At 39.2% G+C, this 18572-nt stretch overlaps 1 protein-coding gene across 1 annotated transcript in view; it reads left to right on the top strand.

Moving 5' to 3' along the window:
• UBE2R2 (ubiquitin conjugating enzyme E2 R2) overlaps window positions 1–18572 on the top strand; it is a 122689-nt gene that overhangs the window by 81416 nt on the left and 22701 nt on the right. The window contains exon 2 of the mRNA XM_047700165.1: window positions 4613–4699. Coding sequence (XP_047556121.1) covers window positions 4613–4699 — 87 coding nt within the window. The remainder of the gene's footprint in view (window positions 1–4612; window positions 4700–18572) is intronic.

The raw sequence follows: 18572 nt of genomic DNA on the forward strand, positions 1-18572 counted from the left end.
AAAAATTAAAAATGGGGCACCTGGGTGGCTCAGTTGGTTAGGCCTCTGTCTGCCTTTTGGCTCAGGTCATGGTCTCAAGGTCCTGGGATTGAGCCCCACGTCTCTGCTGAGCAGAGAGCCTACTTCTCCCTCTCCCCCTGCTTGTGCTCTCTCTCTCTCTGTCAAATAAATTAAAAAATCTTTTTTTCTTTAAGATTTTATTTGTTTGACAGAGAGAGATACAGTGAGTGAGGGAACACAAGCAGGGGGAGTGAGAGAAGGAGAAGCCCGCTCCCTGCCGAGCAGGGAACTAGATATGGGGTTTGATCCCAGGATTCTGGGATCATGACCTGAGCCAAAGGCAGATGATTAACGACTGAGCCGCCCATATCACCATATGATCCTGTAATTCCACCACTGGGTATTTACCCAAAGACTATGAGAACTCTAACTCAGAAAAAAATATATACCCCTGGGTTTATTGCAGTATTATTTACAGTAGCCATATGTGGAAGTGACACTGTGTCCATCCAAGATGAATGGATATTAGAGAGTATGGAGTGTGGTGCTTGGTGGCTCAGTTGGTTAAGCATTTGCCTTTGGCTCAGGTCATGATCCCAGGGTCCTCCCTGCTCAGCGGGGAGCCTGCTTCTCCCTCCCTCTGCCTTTCTCTCCAGTGTGCTCTCTCTCTCTCTTCCAAAGAAATAAATAAAAATCTTTTAAAAAGAGAGAGAATGTGTATATATACATATACATGTGCACAAAAAAAGAATGTGGGGGGTGTGCGCACACACAAATGGAATATTACTTAACCATAAGAAAGCATGAAACTTGCCACTTGTAACAACATGGATTGATCTAGAGGGTATAATGCTAAGTGAAATAAGTCAAAGAAGGACAAATACCATGTGATTTAACTCATATGTGGAATTTAAGAAACAAAGTAGGCTTTTAAATATAGAGAACAGGGGCGCCTGGGTGGCTCAGTGGGTTAAGGCCTCTGCCTTCGGCTCAGGTCATGATCCCAGGGTCCTGGGGTCGAGCCCCGCATCGGGCTCTCTGCTTAGCAGGGAGCCTGCTTCCTCGTCTCTCTCTGCCTGCCTCTCTGCCTACTTGTGATCTCCGTCTGTCAAATAAATAAATAAAATCTTTAAAAAAAAAAATAATAAATATAGAGAACAAACTGGTGTGAGCGTGGTTGGGTGAAATAAGGTGAAGGGAATTAAGAGTATCTATACTTCTTGTGATGAGCATTGTGTAATATATAGAATTGTTGAATCATTGTGTTATACATCTGAAACTAATATAACACTGTATGTTAATTATACTGGAATTAAAAAATAAAAATTTGAAAATTTTGCTTCTTTGATCTGATCCCTTCCCTTTAGCCACACAAAGTATAGCTTGATACATTATGTGCCCATCAACAGATTTATAATTATTACAATATATAATTGTCTTTTGAATCAGATAGGAGAAAAAGTTATAAACCAAAAAATTTATAATGTATGCTAATTATGAGTTCTTAGTTTTCATTTGTCTAGTAGTGTCTTAATTCACCTTCATTTTTTGAGGAATAGTTTTACTGGATATGGAAATTTTGGTTGATAAATTTTGTTCTTTCAGCACTGTTTTCTGGCTTCTGATTAGAAGTTATCTGTCTTATTGAGGCTACCTTGTGCATGATTGATTGTGTCGCTTGCTGCTTTCAAGATGGTCTTTGGCTTTCAACAGTTTGTTTATGATATATATAGATGTGGATCTCTTTGAGTTTAGTCTACTGCCAGTTGTTGAACTTCTTGTTTATGAGACTTAATGTCTTTCATTAAATTTGGATGTTTGGGGTCATTATTTTGTCAGATTTTGTGGGGAGTACATTTGTTTCCTCTCCTGCTGGGATTCCCAGTAATGCATATATTGGTTTCTGAGTCACAGTTTTATTTCTTTAGATGGAGTAATCTAAATTGACCTACCTTCAGTTTCACAGATTCTTTTTTCATCTTATTCAGAGCTACTGTTCAGCCCATCTAGCTTTTTGTTGTTGTTGTACTCTTGCCCCCCACAAAATCATATTTGTCTTTTTCCTCAAAAAACTGTTCAGTTTAATTTTTGTAATTTCTCTTTATTGATTTTCGCAGTGTGCTGAAATACCTTTTTTCTCATACTTCCTTAGTTCTTTAGCCATGGTTTCCTTTAATTCTTTAAACATTTAATTCAGCTGATTTAAGGGCTTCTCTGGTAAATTCAGTATCTGGGCTTCCAGTTTCTTTTTCTTTTTTTCTTTTCTTTCTTTCTTTCTTTTTTTTTTTTTTTTTTTTTTAAGATTTTCATTTATTTATTTGACGGAGACACAAGGGGAGAGGGAACATAAGCAAGGCAGTGGGAGAGGGAGCAGTGGGCTTCCAGTTTCTGTTGATTGGTTTTTTTACCCTGTTGTATGGGCCATAGTTTGTAAGGTGTTTTTTTTTCCTCCCATGTTAGTAGTGTGTTGAAAACTAGATAGATATTTAAGTAATAAAATGAGGCAACAGAATTTTTTTTGTTGCTGTTTATTGTTACTGTTTCCTTGCTTAATTAGTTTTCTGACCTGATTCTGACCTGATTCTATATTCTTGTTCTGCCTGAAAAGTCTCCACTTTGTTAGCTAAGCAATGAGCTAATGATTGAACAGCGATTTCCTTAGTTTCGTTTGATTTCCTGGAACCAACAAGTTCCCTGGGCATTGTAGAGCAGCTGTGTGTGCATGTTGAAGCATGCCTTAACACTCACCTAGGCAGTTTTGAACTTTGCCTTAGCCTTTAGTTCCTCCTTGTGCAGATCCTTCAGGTTCAGCCAAAGATATCAGTTTTGGACCTTCTAATGAATTCTCATGACTTTCCTGAGCATGTGTATAGCCTGGGCATATGCATAGCACTGCACATGAGCCAAGTCTTCTAGATTCTTAGGAATTTGTTAGAGTTTTTCAAAGCCCTTATTAAATTTTTTGGTTAGTCTGTTGTTCAACCCAATAGGCAGCTTTGAAGTTCAGTATTTGTCTATCATTGTTGTCAACAAACACACCCAAGAAATTTATTTTCACGCAGTCCAAGATACAGATCAGGTCAAATATAGACAACCTTGCAAGTGAATTTTTCTAGAGAACCATTAAAAAGGTCAGATAAGTAACAATTCTTGGAGATTAAGGCTTTGAAAAAATTTCAGCACATTGTGGCTGCTTGTCTTCACTTTGAATGTGATTTGTTAGTTTTAAAGTTAACCATAGCTCTGGAGGGCAGGCACGGGACTAGGGCAAGTTAAAACACCACAATGTTCACTATTCTTATTGAGGGTCAGCTCTTTTTCTTAAATAGATGCTCTTTGAATTCCTACAAACCTTTGGTTATTTTCTACATTCTAAAAATTCATTCTTAAAATTCTTGCCAATTTTCTCATTGCTTTTATTGAAGAAAGAAATTTTAAGTGTCTTGACATGCCATGTTGGTTTTAACTTATTTACTCTTAGCTTGTCCTTTCTGTCTCTTCCACAGGCTCTTCTAGTATACTGTTAGATGAGGATCTTTTTGGGTTTTTCGTATTTGAAGTATGGAATACTGCCAAGGACAGTCACTGCAATTATTTATAATAGCAAAAGAGTGAAAACAACCTAAATGTTTCAAAATACAGAAATCGTTTTTTTAAAGGATTTGTCTATATATTCATATAATGGAACGTTACATAGTCACTAACAGCTATGAATTCAGAGACTGTTTTGTAGGAAAATGTATGATTATAGACAGGAGAAGAGTATAAAATGCAGTATATTTGAATTTTTGAAAATAAGTTTTGTAAGGAAATAAACATGTATACACCAAAAAAAACTGCTGGAAGGAGCTGTATCAAAATAATAGCATTTCAGAGAAAGACAGTTATCATACGATCTCACTGATATGTGGAATTTGAGAAACAAGACAGAGGATAATAGGTGAAGAAAGGGAAAAAATGAAACAAGACAAAACCAGAGGGAGACAAATTGTAAGAGACTCTATCTCAGGAAACAAACTGAGGGTTGCTGGAAGGGAGGAGGGTGGGAGAGGTGGTTTGGTTGGGTGAGGGACATTGGGGAGGGTATGTGTTAAGGTGAGCACTATGTATTGTGTAAGACTGATGAATCACAGGTCTGTACCCCTGAAACAAATAATACATTTATGCTAATAAAGGATAATGCATGATCAAAAAAATGGTAGCTTTTATTATTTCTGGGTGGTAGTTAGGTGAGTTAAAAATTATCTTTGTTCTGTATTATGCACCCCATAAGGTGGTGGTAATTCTTTTTTGTGATAAAGTGCGGTAAAATTAGTGCGACACACCTGTACTGATACTGTTTTTCACTCATATGAGTTTAATTAAAAATTGTATGGCTTTTGAATTTTGGTTATTAACATAAGCTCATATAAATATTTGAGGAGATGCTGTAAGAATATGCTAATAATAACTCTGACATTGGGGCTAACAAAATACATATGAGCAGTTGTTAATCCTAAGAATCTACTCTGTAGAAAGGAGTTTTGTTTCATTGGGATATAATAAGATGAATTATTAGCAGATGAAAAACCTGTAGTCTGATTTATTAGCCTTTCATTTTTTCTCTTTTCAGGCGCATATTAAATTTCCTATTGACTACCCATATTCACCACCTACCTTCAGATTCTTGACCAAAATGTGGCACCCCAACATTTATGAGGTAAGAGACATATGATGTGAATTTCTCTGAAGATATACTTTTCAGATACAGTCCTTTAAAATAACCTTTATATCTCCATATGCTGTGGTTAGTCTGTAGCCACAAGGGAGTATTCATGGTTCCCCACTTTTAGTAATCTCTAGTTTAATTGTTCAAAATTGAGGGTAGTTTTATATTACCAGTGTATGTTATATTTAACAATACAGTTTTAAACCTTTGTTCCTTATTGCTAAGATTATAAAGCCTATGTGTTAAGACTTGCATTTAAAAAAATTAGTATATAAAGTCATACAAATTAATTTGTGTGCCTATCCTCTAGCATCACAGTAATGGTCACCTGTTGCTATGATCAGAAATTGAGCTTTTTAGGGGAATTTATCCTACTACATTTGGACTGGCCTACTTTTAGGAATTGCTGCAGAACAGTTGAGAATCTCTTTGAGAATGAATCCAAGGTGAGGTTCTTCTCTTGGACAAATTCACAAGCCTGAGGGAATCATTTCTAGTTTTGTTGATGAAATGTACTTAGCCTTGGGCTAATCTGTAAGGATGGTAGAATGATGCATTTTGTTTCTCAGGATACTTATGTCAGGATCCTATAAAATATCCTTAGAGTCCACTCCTTTACCGTTCTGTAATATTTTTCATTGTAATAAGGCTCTGAGGTGGTTTCATTTTATTGAAGCTGTGGCCCAAACATAAAATTGCTTTTTAAAATTTACAGCATTAGGGACGCCTGGGTGGCTCAGTTGGTTGGACGACTGTCTTCGGCTCAGGTCATGATCCCGGGGTTCCAGGATCGAGTCCCACATCGGGCTCCCAGCTCCATGGGGAGTCTGCTTCTCCCTCTGACTTTCTCCTCCCTCATGCTCTCTCTCACTGTCTCTCTCTCAAAAAAAAAAAAAAAAACTTAAAATTTACAGCATTAGTTATGTAGTCCTTTTATTGGCCTAGTGTATATTGGGAAGCTCCTTTGCTCTAGAAACAGAGCAACGTCGTCTTTGAATTGCTTGTATGCAAGTAATGAAGAACTTTCTCTAGAGTCCTGAATTTGGATCTCCATCTGTATAAATTAGCACACTGGAGCAGCCTTATTGTTTTTCACAACTTGCTTTTTCTTTGAAGTGTTATCTTCACTCCCTCCCCACCCTTTTCTGTTTATTTATTATTTATTTGAGAGAGAGAGAGAGAATCTATGTTGGGGGGGATTCGGGAAGTGGCAGAGGGAGAGAGAGAATCCCAACAGACTCCCAGCTGAGTATGGAACCTGACACAGGGCTCAGTCCCCCAACCCTGAGATCGTGACCTGAGCTGAAATCAAGAGTCTCGCTTTAACTGACTGTCACCCAGGTACCTACCCCAGTTTTTTTTAGAAGCCAGGAGGGGTTGAGGGAGAGAGACATACAATCTTAAGCAGACTCCTTGCCACCGAGGAGTCCCACGTGGGGCTCAATCTGACAACCCTGAGATTTTTTTTAAAAAATATTTTATTTATTTATTTATTTATTTGACAGATTAGAGGCAGGCAGAGAGAGCGAGATGAGGAAGCAGCCTCTGCTGAGCAGAGAGCCCGATGCGGGGCTGGATCCCAGGACCCTGGGATCATGACCCGAGCCAAAGGCAGAGGCTTTAACCCATTGAGCCACCCAGGCACCCCAACCCTGAGGTCTTGACTGAAATTAAGAATGAGACATTTGACTGAGTCACCCAGGCACCCCTCGTTTCTTCTTTAAACAGAACAAACTGGTGTTCAAAAGGTGATATGTGGTTACATATCCAGAAATAAGCTCCCAGAATGTTGTTATAGTATCTTTAGTATTTGACATAATCATAATATGAATAAACAATAGTAAATACCTTATATTATTCTGTATAACTAAGTTACCCGTTTTAGGAAAGAGACATGGAAGCAATTTGCTGTTTCATAAATTCAAAGTGAGTTCAGTACACATAGAAATATTTTTGTGTTTCTGTCCATGTAATATATATGTGTATATATATTTTATTTATTTATAGATAGATTTTATTTTATTTTTTTTTAAGATTTTATTTATTTATTTGGCAGAGATCACAAGTTAGGTGGAGAGGTGGGCAGAGAGAAGGAAGCAGACTCCCTGCTGAGCAGAGAGCCCGACTGGGGGCTCCATCCCAGGACCCTGGGGTCATGATCCGAGCCGAAGGCGAGGCCTTAACCCACTGAGACACCCAGGTGCCCCTATATATAGATCTATTTTAGATAGCAAGAGAGAAGTGAGAAAATAAGCTTTTGTTTTGCTGTTGAGAACTAATTTACCTTAAAGCGGTATATTCACTTGTTTCCATCTCAAGTTATCTAATTCCCGAACCCCTCTCATATAAGAAACAAAAAACAAGGAAAGGAATTGAAAACTGAAGGAATAAAATGTAAGTGAACTCACCTTTCCACTATTTTCACACTATTAAGGTAGGCTATTTAGTTCTGTCTCTTTAATATTTAGCATTGGATCATTATTTTAAAAAATATTTTTCATATTCATAAAATATTTTTGGTGGTAAAATAATGCATACATATCTTATAAATAGGCATTTATTTTTCCATGCTATAAAAGTTTTCTTTTAAAAGAAGTGATAACTCAGTTAGGAATTTAATTTGATGTAGTCTTGGTGGTCATGAGACTCTTCTCACATAAGTTATCTTTGCTACATTTAGAAATGGTATCAGAATTGAACTTTTTTTTTTTTTAAAGATTTTATTTTATTTATTTGACAGAGAGAGATCACAAGCAGGCAGAGAGGCAGGCAGAGAGAGAGGAGGAAGCAGGCTCCCTGCTAGCAGAGAGCCCGATGCGGGGCTCGATCCCAGGACTCTGAGATCATGACCTGAGCCGAAGGCAGCGGCTTAAACCACTGAGCCACCCAGGCGCCCCAAGATTTATTTATATATATTTTAGAGAGAGAGAGAGCATCCATGAGTGGAAAGGGCAGAGTGAGAGGGAGAGAGAATTTCAGGTAGAGTCCATGCTAATCATGGAACCTGATGGGGTGCTCAGTTTCACAACCCTGAGGTCATGACCTGAGCCTAACCTCAAAGTCAGACACTTAACCAGCTGCACTACCCAGGCTCCCCAGAATTTAGCTTTTTTGAGGGCCTATATCAGTATTTGTGCTTCTAGAGAAGGAGGGCTCTTGCTTTTTAGCCAAAGGGATATTCTTGGTGGTGGTTCTCTACTCACCCACCTGTGTTGTCTACTTAAGGTGGACACATGGTGGACCTCAGTGTCAAATCACTCTTGTCACCAAAAAGTTTACTGTGGAGTTACTTATAATAAAACTGCAGAGGAGGGGGGACAATGAAACAACACAATAAAAAAACAAAAGCAGACTACTCAAATTCCAGAAAAAGGGACTTGATGAAAGAGTTTTTGATAGGGGCTCCTGGGTGGCTCAACTGGTTAAGCATCTGCCTTCGGTTTAGGTTATGATCCCAAGATCCTGGGATGTCCTGCATCGGGCTCTCTGCTCAGCAGGGAGCCTGCTTCTCCCTCTGCCTTCCATTCCCCCTGCTCGTGCTCTCTCTTTGTTTCTCTCTATTAAATAAATAAAATCTTTATTTAAAAAAAGTTCTCGATATATTAACTTCATGGGCATTAAAAATAAGTATTGTGGGGGGGACTCCTGGGTGGCTCAGTCTGTTAAGCTGCTGCCTTTGGCTCAGGTTGTGATCACAGGGTCCTGGGGTCGAGCCCTGCATTGGGCTCCTTGCTCATCTGGGAGCCTGCTTCTCCCTCTGCCTGCAGCTTCCCCTGCTTGTACTCACTGTCTCTCTCTCTTTCTCCCTCTGACAAATAAATAAATAGAAATTTTAAGTTAATTTATATATACATGTATACATACATATGTGTGTGTGTGTGTGTGTGTGTGTGTGTGTATTAGGGGAACCTGGATGGCTCAGCTGGTTGAGTGTTTGACTCTTGATCTCAGCTCAGATCTTGATCTCAGAGTCTCGAGTTCAAATTCCTTGTTGGGCTCTACACTGGGCATAGAGCCTACTAACTAAATGAATGAGTAAATGAATGAGTAAAAATAAATATTGTAAAGACTATTGTTGTTAGAGAATAGTTTATTATGTCAAGTTTTAAAAATCACTACAGCTTAGTTACAGTTTTGTTAAATATATCCATGGACACATTACTGCAGCCCCAAAAGTAGTAAATACTGCAGTGTTATATGAGTGAACTTAATTGTTTTAACATTTCCTTTATCGTTGCCAAGTTTGTGAAATTTATAAACATCAAGGGGAAGCTTAGAGAACAAAAGAAATTTAATATGAATTTGTCATCAATCATTCTACTCCTATCCGCTTTGTAATATGTTGAGTGAGCTAAAAAATACAGTTTCCTGGTTATAGGTAATTGCATTTTCAATGTAGACAACCAACAAACCCCACTTGCCTCATGGACCATGTATTAAAAAGAGGTTTTTATACATGAACTTTACAGCTATGGCAACTCATAATCTCCCTGTTCTTTATCATTTATTTAAAAAATTGGGGGGTATGCCTGGGTGGCTCATATGGTTGGGCATCTGCCTTTGGCTTAGGTATGATCTCTAGATCCTGCGATCGAGCCCCATATCGGGCTTCTCCCTCTCCCTCTGCCTGCTGCTCCACCTCCTTGTGCTCTTTCTCTCTCTCTGTCAAATAACTAAAATCTTAAAAAAAATTTTTAAGAATATACTGGTATTTTATTTTTTTAATTAAAAATTTTTTTTTTTATTTGAGAGAGAGAAAGAGAGCCTGAGAACGGAGAGGGTCAAAGGGAGAAGCATACTCCCTGTTGAGCAGGGAGCCTGATGCCATACTCCATCCTGGGACTCTAGCATCAAGAGCCAAAGGCAATTGCCTAACCACCTGAGCCACTCAGGCACCCCTAGAATATACTGTTTTTTTAGAGTAGTTTTAGGTTCACTGCAAAATTGAATAGAAAACACAGTGTTTGATTATCTTTAGGATATAGTTTGTTTTTGTTTTTGTTTTTGTTTTGACAGATCACAAGTAGGCAGAGAGGCAGGCAGAGAGAGAGAGGAGGAGGAGGCAGGCTCCCTGCTGAGCAGAGAGCCCGATGCGGGACTCGATCCCAGGACCCTGGGATCATGACCTGAGCCGAAGGCAGAGGCTTTAACCACTGAGCCACCCAGGCACCCCTAGGATATAGTATTTTTAAATATTATTGTTTTAATAATGATTACAATTAGATTCTGCTTTTTTAAATAGGCTATTCCTAAGACATGTTGTCTTATCTTGGGCAGCCATAACAATAGCATACAGGGGATGGCTTAAACAGAAGAAATTTATTTTTTCACAGGTTGGGAAACTAGAACATCAGGGTAGCAGCATGATGGTTGGTTTCTGAAGACTCTTGTGGCTTATCTCTGTGTCCTCACCAAGGCTTGAGTAGAGAGCGAGCTAGCTCTCTGGTATCTCGTATAAGTGTTTTTGCCAAGTCTACAGAACCATAACTTTTTGGGATAATAAAATTAAGGCTTTGTAGTAGTGAATGGGCCTAATTATTTACATAGTTTATGATCTTTGTAATAATTTAGTTGGATGATATGCCATTATCAGCTTTTCAGAAATTGGAAGAACTGCATATGTCAAGAGTCCTCTACAATAAAGCTGTAATCACAAATTATTTTTTAAAAGATTTTATTTATTTATTTATTTGTTTATTTGAGAAAGAGAGAGCATGAGAGGAGAGAAGGTCAGAGAGAGAAACAGACTCCCCAAGGAACTGGGAGCCTGACGCAGGACTCAATCTTGGGACTCCGGGATCATGACCTAAGCCGAAGACAGTTCCTTTACCAACTGAGCCACCCAGACGCCCTGTAATCATAAATTATATTTTAATTATTATTCAGAAAAGACCAGGTAAAAGCAGTAGTAATACTGTATTAGGGTTCTCCAGAGAAACAGAACCTAGAGCATACATAGAGATAAATACTAGAGGAAGTTTATTTATAAAGGTTGGCTCACATGATTATCAAGTCTGAGAAATTGCACAATCTCTACAAGCTGTGAAACTAGGAAACCTGGGAGTATAATTTAGACTGAATCCAAAGGCCTGGAAACTAGGAAGCTGCTGGTGGCAATCCTAGAGTACCAAGGCCCCAAAACCCAGAGTTTCAGTGTTCCAGCTCAGTTGAATTTGTCCTTTGCATTTTTGTCCTATTCAGGCCCTCATGGACTGGATGATGCTTTCCCCAGTAGGATCTCTGTTCCCATTATGGTGGATAGTCTTTATTTAGTCTACGGATAGAAATATTAATTTTTTTCTGGGAACATCTTCACACCTGGAAGTAATGTTTTACCAGCTATCTGAGCATCCCTTAGCTGAGTCAAGTTGACACATAAATTTAACCATCCCGGTTACCTATCTTTTTCACCCATTCCTCCCTTCCCATCCACATATGGTCTTTCTGTGTTCTGTGTACACCACTATATTCACAGCGAGATAATTAGGAAATTCATTTGAATCCTTTAGATAGCAGGGTGCTTTAAAATAAGGGCTTACTCCCTTCTTATTTGATAACACTCAGTAAAATTATTAGATAATGCAACAAATGATACCTCACCTAGTTCTGCTTCATCTCCTTTGCTCATTTAATGTACATTTCTTTCTCTTTGATTAAATTATTCTTTTCTTCTTTTGGTGGAATTATCTAATAGAGCTGTGGTTTTTCTGTGGTTTCTCTGGGAATTTACTTTGTTATTCCTCCCAGGAATCAAATAATAAAACCAAAGAAGTCATATTAGAATCAATTACAAATAAAGTTATAATATTATATTCTCTGATGATTTTTTTAATGCTAGGATAAACTGCTTAAGTTCATTATTGAACTTATTTCATATAACATTTAAATATAAAATTTTAAAATTCTAAAACATTATTTTTTTAAAAATTTTTATTTATTTATTTGTCAGACAGAGATCACAAGTAGGCAGAGAGGCAGGCAGAGGGGGGTGGGAAGCAGGCTCCCTCCTGAGCAGAGAGCCCGATGCGGGGCTCAATCCCAGGACCCTCGGATCATGACCTAAGCCGAAGGCAGAGGCTTTAACCCACCGAGCTACCCAGGCGCCCCAAACATTTATAATTTTTATTAAAATGCTTTCATTTCAATGTCTAGGTGCTATAAATATACTAACGATGTGAAGTTTAAACCCACTTTTGGGGTGCCCTGGTGGCTCAGTGGGTTAAGCCTCTGCCTTCAGCTCAGGTCATGATCCCAGGGTCCTGGGATAGAGCCCCAAGTTTGACTCCCTCCTCAGTGGAAGCCTGCTTCTCCTTCCTGTCTGCCCCTCCCCTTGCTTGTGCTCTCTGGCTCTCTCTCTCTCCAAGTAAAATTAAATGCGCGCGCGCACACACACACACACACACACACACACACACACACACGGTCTTTTTTTTTTTTTTTTTATTTAAGATTTTTATTTATTTATTTGACAGAAATCACAGGCAGAGAGAGAAGGAGGGGAAGCAGGCTCCCTGCTGAGCAGAGAGCCCGATGCGGGGCTCGATCCCAGGACCCTGGGATCATGACCTGAGCCCAAGGCAGAGGCTTCAACCCACTGAGCCACCCAGGCGCCCCCACACATGGTCTTTTAAAAAATTAAAAATAAATCCACTCCTTAAAAATAGTTTTAGACTTAAGAGTTTGCAGAATAGGGGCGCCTGGGTGGCTCAGTGGGTTAAGCCGCTGCCTTCGGCTCAGGTCATGATCTCGGGGTCCTGGGATCGAGCCCCGCATCGGGCTCTCTGCTCAGCAGGGAGCCTGCTTCCCTTCCTCTCTCTCTGCCTGCCTCTCTACCTACTTGTGATCTCTGTCTGTCAAATAAATAAATAAAATCTTTAAAAAAAAAAAAGTTTGCAGAATAGTAAGAAAGTTCTCATATAACTTCTACTCAGGTTTCTCTAATATTAACATCTTATGCAAGAATAGTACATTCATCAAAACTGAGAAATTAACTTTGTTACAATACTGTTAAGTAAACTACAGACTTTATTTGGAGTAAAGTGTAGAATGGGGAAGTTAAAACATTTATTACTTGTCAAAAAAAATTTATTACTTGTCTATAGCTGCTCTTTGTTCCTCTGTAGAGGGGAGACAAATTCTGTTTCTGTATTGTGTTGGTAAATCATCAGAAACAGGCTTGAACTTAATCCACATAAAGATGCTGAGTGTTTGTTAAAATGTTACCAGTATTTATTATCAATTTTTAAAGTGTGCATTTGATGGGAACCTGGGTCGCTCAGTTGGTTGAGTGACTGCCTTTGGCTCAGGTCATGATTCTGGAGTCCCCGGATTGAGTCCCGCGTCAGGCTCCTTGCTTGGTGGGGAGTCTGCTTCTCCCTCTGACCCTACCCCCCACATTCATTCTCCCTCCCTCCATCTCTCCCTCTCTATTTCTTTCTCTCTCAAATAAATAAAATCTTTTAAAAAGTGTGCATTTGATGAACATTAAAAATTTACATAATTTTGGTCAGTGGTCTTTAAAAATGGACCTGAACAAAACATTTCTCTTTGAATTCATTTAAAAATTCTTCAAATGAGGGGTGCCTGGGTGGCTCAGTTTAAGCCTCTGCCTTTAGCTCAGGTCATGATCTCAGGGTCCTGGGATCGAGCCCCAAATCAGGCTCCCTGCTCAGCAGGGAGCCTATTTCCCCACCTCTCTCTGCCTGCCTCTTCGCCTACTTGTGATCTCTGTCAAATAAATAAATAAAATCTTTAAGGGAAAAAAAAAAGATTCTTCAAATGAATATGAATGCTTTCTTATGTGCTGATCAGAAGTTGGTAACCTGTATTTTGTTTGCTTTAACTACTAAGATAAATTGATGTAACTTTTCTTTTGTACCCAGTAAAATATATATATTTTTTGTTTCCAGCATTAAAACAACTCATTACTTGACTTGTGAAATATTCTTTAGTCCTAAATCATTAGGGAAAAGTTTGTGGAATGTTCCTGTAGAACTGTCAATATCTCTGTGTGACTTTAATAATCTTGGTTTATATGAAAAAGGAGTAAGGTGAAGAAAGTCACCAGAAACCAGATGATTTTGATTCTGATTGGGTGTTGAGACTTTACCTAGCAAATGCGATTTAATAATATACATTATTAAAAGTTTGAGTTTGTTATTTTTTAGTTAGATTTTTCATTTTTCCTTATAGTTTTTCTTTTAAAAAAATTAAATAAGGACACTAGTTTGCTCTGTGAGAGTATACAAACTTGAAGGATTTAAGTGTAGGTACATTAGCCATTATTGAGAACATAATAATATTTAGGCCACCAAATTTGTCCTTTTGTAGAGCTGGGCTCTGGTTTGTAATTAGTCTTTGACAAGCAGGATTTAATATACATTTATGTAGTTATATTCATGGATTCGCAGATCTTATCCATTCTCTCTAAATTTAAGGTACAGGGAAAAGATTTCCCTTGGTAGTGCTATGCCCAAGGTTGGCTGCAAATCAGAATCCTGGGGAGAAGTTGTTTACTAGAGATTTCAGTTTGGTTAGATTTGGAGGGTGCCTAGGCTAGATAGCCTTAATTTTACATTTAGAACTCTCTGGGGGCACCTGGGTGGCTCTAGTCAGCTAAGCGTCTGTCTGCCTTTGACTTAGGTTGTGATCTCAGAGTCCTGCTCAGCGGGGAGTCTGCTTCTTCCTCTGTCCCCCACCACTCCCTACTTGTGTGCATGCTTTCTCTCAAATAAATAAATTAAAATTTTAAAAATGCATCATTTATGGACACCCAGAACTTCCCCTATACTTTAAAAATAATAATTATAATAAATAATAGTAATTTATTGAGGTAAAATTCACATACATAGAATGAACCATTTAAAGTAAACATAATTCAGTGACATTTAATATGTGATCCCAGTGTTGTTCAGTTGTCACCTCTGTTTGTAAAGTATTTCCATCACTCCTGTATAATACCTTACCTATAACACAGTTTTTCCCCATTCCCATTTCACCCTAGTCCTAGTCTCTGACAGCCATGTCCCCAACTTTCTATCTCTGTGTGTTTATATATTCTGGATATTTCTTTTTTTTTTTTTTTTTAAGATTATTTATTTATTTATTTGACAGACAGAGACCACAAGTAGGCAGAGAGGCAGGCAGAGAGAGAGGAGGAAGCAGGCTCCCCGCCGAGCAGAGAGCCCGATGCGGGGCTCGATCCCAGGACCCCGAGACCACGACCTGAGCTGAAGGCAGAGGCTTTAACCCACTGAGCCACCCAGGCGCCCCCTGGATATTTCTTAAAAAGAGAATCATACAATATGGATCTTTTGTCTCTGGCTTTCACTTAGTCTAATGCTTTGGAAGTTCCTCCATGTTGTATTATGTATCAGTACTTCATTTTTAAAAAAAAAGGTTTTATTTATTTGAGAGAGAAGGTGGATGTGCAACCTGGAGGAGAAGGAGAGCGAATCTGGAGCTGACTCCACACTAAGCGCAGAGCCAGATGCAGGGCTCAGTCTCAGGGCTGTTGGATAATGACCTGAGTTGAAACCACAAGTTGGCTACTTGACTGAGCCACGCATGGGCCCCAATTCTTCATTTATCCTTATGGCTGGATGATATCCATAGTATCCATCCATCTATTGATGGACATTTGGACCTTCTCCACCTTTTGGATATGTGAATAGTGGTGCTGTGACCATGTGTATAGATGTCTTGCTGAAGTACTTTTTTTCATTTCTTTTGCTTATATACCTAGGAGTGGAATTACAAGATCAAATGGATAATTATGTGTTTTACTTTTAGAGGAACAACCAGACGGTTCTACAGCAAATGAACCATTTCATATTCCCACCAACAATGTATGAGGGTTCTTGTTTCTCCATATCCTCACTAATGTTTATTTTGTAATTTTTGTTTTAATTCTAACCATCACAAGGTGATGTTAAGTGATTTCTTTTTGTCATTTTGATTTGCATTTCCCTACTGACTAATAATGTTTGTTCAAGTCCTTTGCCCATTTTTCAATTGGCTGGTTTATCTTTTTGTCTTTGAGTTGCAGGAGTTCTGTCTGATGAAGGATATTAAACCCTTATCAGATATGTGACTTGGAGATATTTCCTTCAAATCTGTAGGGCTTTTTTTTTTTTAAACTTTTTTTTTTGTTCAGAGAGAGTGAGCACAGGCAGACAGAGTGGCAGGCAGAGGCAGAGGGAGAAGCAGACTTCCCGCTGAGCAAGGAGCCCGATGTGGGACTCGATCCCAGGACGCTGGGATCATGACCTGAGCTGAAGGCAGCCGCTTAACCAACTGAGCCACTCAGGCGTCCCAATCTGTAGGGCTTTTAAAAATCATTTTGTTGAGGGGCGCCTGGGTGGCTCAGTGAATTAAAGCCTCTGCCTTCGGCTCAGGTCATGATCCCAGGGTCCTGGGATCAAGCCCCACATCGGGCTCTCTGCTCAGCGAGGAGCCTGCTTCCTCCTCTCTCTCTGCCCGTCCCTCTGCCTATTTGTGATCTCTGTCTGTCAGATAAATAAATAAAATCTTTAAAAAAAATCATTTTGTTGATAAATGCCCTTTGCATAAAAGCTTTGTATTTTGATGAAGTCTAGTTTATCTTTGTTGCTCATGCTTTTGGTGTCATATCTAAGAATACATTGCCATATTGAAGGTCATGAAGATTTACCTCTGTGTTTTGTTTTGGTTTTAGAGAGGGAGAGGACAGGGACAGAAGGAGAGGAAGAGAGAGAGAATCTTATGCAAGCTCCAAGCCCAGCAGGAGCCCAAAGCCAGAATGGATTTCATAACCCTGAGATCATGACCTGAGCTGAAATCAAGAGGTGGTTGCTTAATCAACTCAGCCAGCCAGGCACCCTCAGTTTTGTTTTTTGTTTTTGTTTTTGTTTTTTTAAAGAGTTTTATGGGGCGCCTGGGTGGCTCAGTTGGTCAGGCGACTGCCTTTGGCTCAGGTCATGGTCCTGGAGCCCTGGGATCGAGTTCCACATCAGGCTCCCTGCTTGGCGGGGAGTCTGCTTCTCCCTCTGACCTCTCCCCTCTCATTCTCTCTCTCTTTCTCTCAAATAAGTAAAATAATAAAAATAAATCTTGAAAGAGTTTTATGATTTTTAGCTCTTAGATCTTTGTTCCATTTTGAATTAATTTTGTACATGGTATAAGGTATGAATCCAACTTCACTCCTCTGTTTTTGGAATTTCAGTTATCCTAGCATCATTTGTTGAAGAGACTTATTTCCCCATAGAATGGACGTAGGATCCTTGTCAAAAATCATTTCACCGTAGATGTGTGGATTTATTTGGTGACTCTTAGTTCTAATCTTTTGGTCTATAGGTTTATCATTAAGCCAGTCCTAAACTGTCTTGTTGACTTTAGCTTTATACTAAGTTTTGAAATCAGGAAGTGTGAGTTCTCCAACTTGACTCTTTTTTAAATTTTTTAATTTTTATTTATTTATTTTTTTTAAGATTTTATTTGACAGAGAAAGACATAGCGAGAGAGGGAACACAAGCAGGGGGAGTGGGAGGAGAAGCAGGTTTCCCACAGAATAAGGAGCCCAATGTGGGACTCGATCCCAGGACCCTGGGATCATGACCCGAGCCGAAGGCAGACTCTCAATGACTGAGCCACCCAGGCACCCCTTTACTCTTTTTTAAAAATGTTTTATTTATTTGAGAGAGGGGGAGAGCATGCATGAGCAGGGGGAGGGGCAGAGGGACAAACAGACTCTACACTGAGTGTTGGGTCCTGATAACAGGACCCTGAGATCAGATGCCTAAACAGCTGAGCCACCCATGCTTCCCTTTACTCTTTTATTATTATTATTATTATTTTTTTAGATTTTAAAAATTGATTTATTTGAGATAGAGGTAGCGACAGAGAGAGTATGAATGGGGAAGAAAGGGAGAAGCAGGCTTCCAGCTGGGCAGGGGGCCCCATTCAGGGACCCATCCCAGGACCCTGGGATCATGACGAGCCAAACGAAGGCAGAACTCTTAACTAACTGAGCCACCCAGGTACCCCATTTACTCTTCTTTTTTAAGATTGTTTTTGCTTTGGGGCACCTGGGTGGCTCAGTGGGTTAAGCTGCTGCCTTTGGCTCAGGTCATGATCTCAGGGTCCTGGGATCGAGCCCCACATCGGGCTCTCTGCTTGGCGGGGAGCCTGCTTCCTCCTCTCTCTCTGCCTGCCTCTCTGCCTGCTTGTGATCTCTCCCTGTCAAATAAATAAATAAAATCTTAAAAAAAAAAAAAAAGATTGTTTTTGCTTTTGTGGGTACCTTAAATTTCTGTATAAATTTTAGAATCAGTTTTTTAATTTCTGGAAAAAGGACAGTTAGGATTTGTTTGTTTTTAAAGATTTTATTTATTTGACAGACAGAGATAACAGGTAGGCAGAGAGGCAGGCAGAGAGAGAAGGTAGAGAGCAGGCTCCCTGCTCCCTGCTGAGCAGAGAGACTGACTCGGGGCTTCATCCCAGGACCCTGAGATCATGACCTGAGCTGAAGGCATAGACTTAACCCACTAAACCACCTAGTTGCCCCTGGAAGCTAGGATTTTGATGAAGATTTCATTTAATCTGTAGATCAAATTGGGGATATTTTTCTGTTTCCTTAATGTCTTTCATTTTTTGAGCTGTGTTTTAATAGTTCTCTGTGTACAGATCTTTCACCTCCTTGGTTAGATTTATTCCTCAGTATTTTATCCTCTTAGATGCCATTGTAAATGGAATTGTTTTCGCAATAATCCTTTTTACGTTACCCTGTTTAGGTTATTGCTGGTATAGAGAAGTAAATCTGATTTTTGAGTTTTGATCTTATATCTTACAACTTCACTGAATTTCTTTATTAGCTTTAGTAGCCATC

The sequence above is a fragment of the Lutra lutra genome, chromosome 13 (genome assembly GCF_902655055.1).
Source record: "Lutra lutra chromosome 13, mLutLut1.2, whole genome shotgun sequence".
Classification (NCBI taxonomy): domain Eukaryota; kingdom Metazoa; phylum Chordata; class Mammalia; order Carnivora; family Mustelidae; genus Lutra; species Lutra lutra.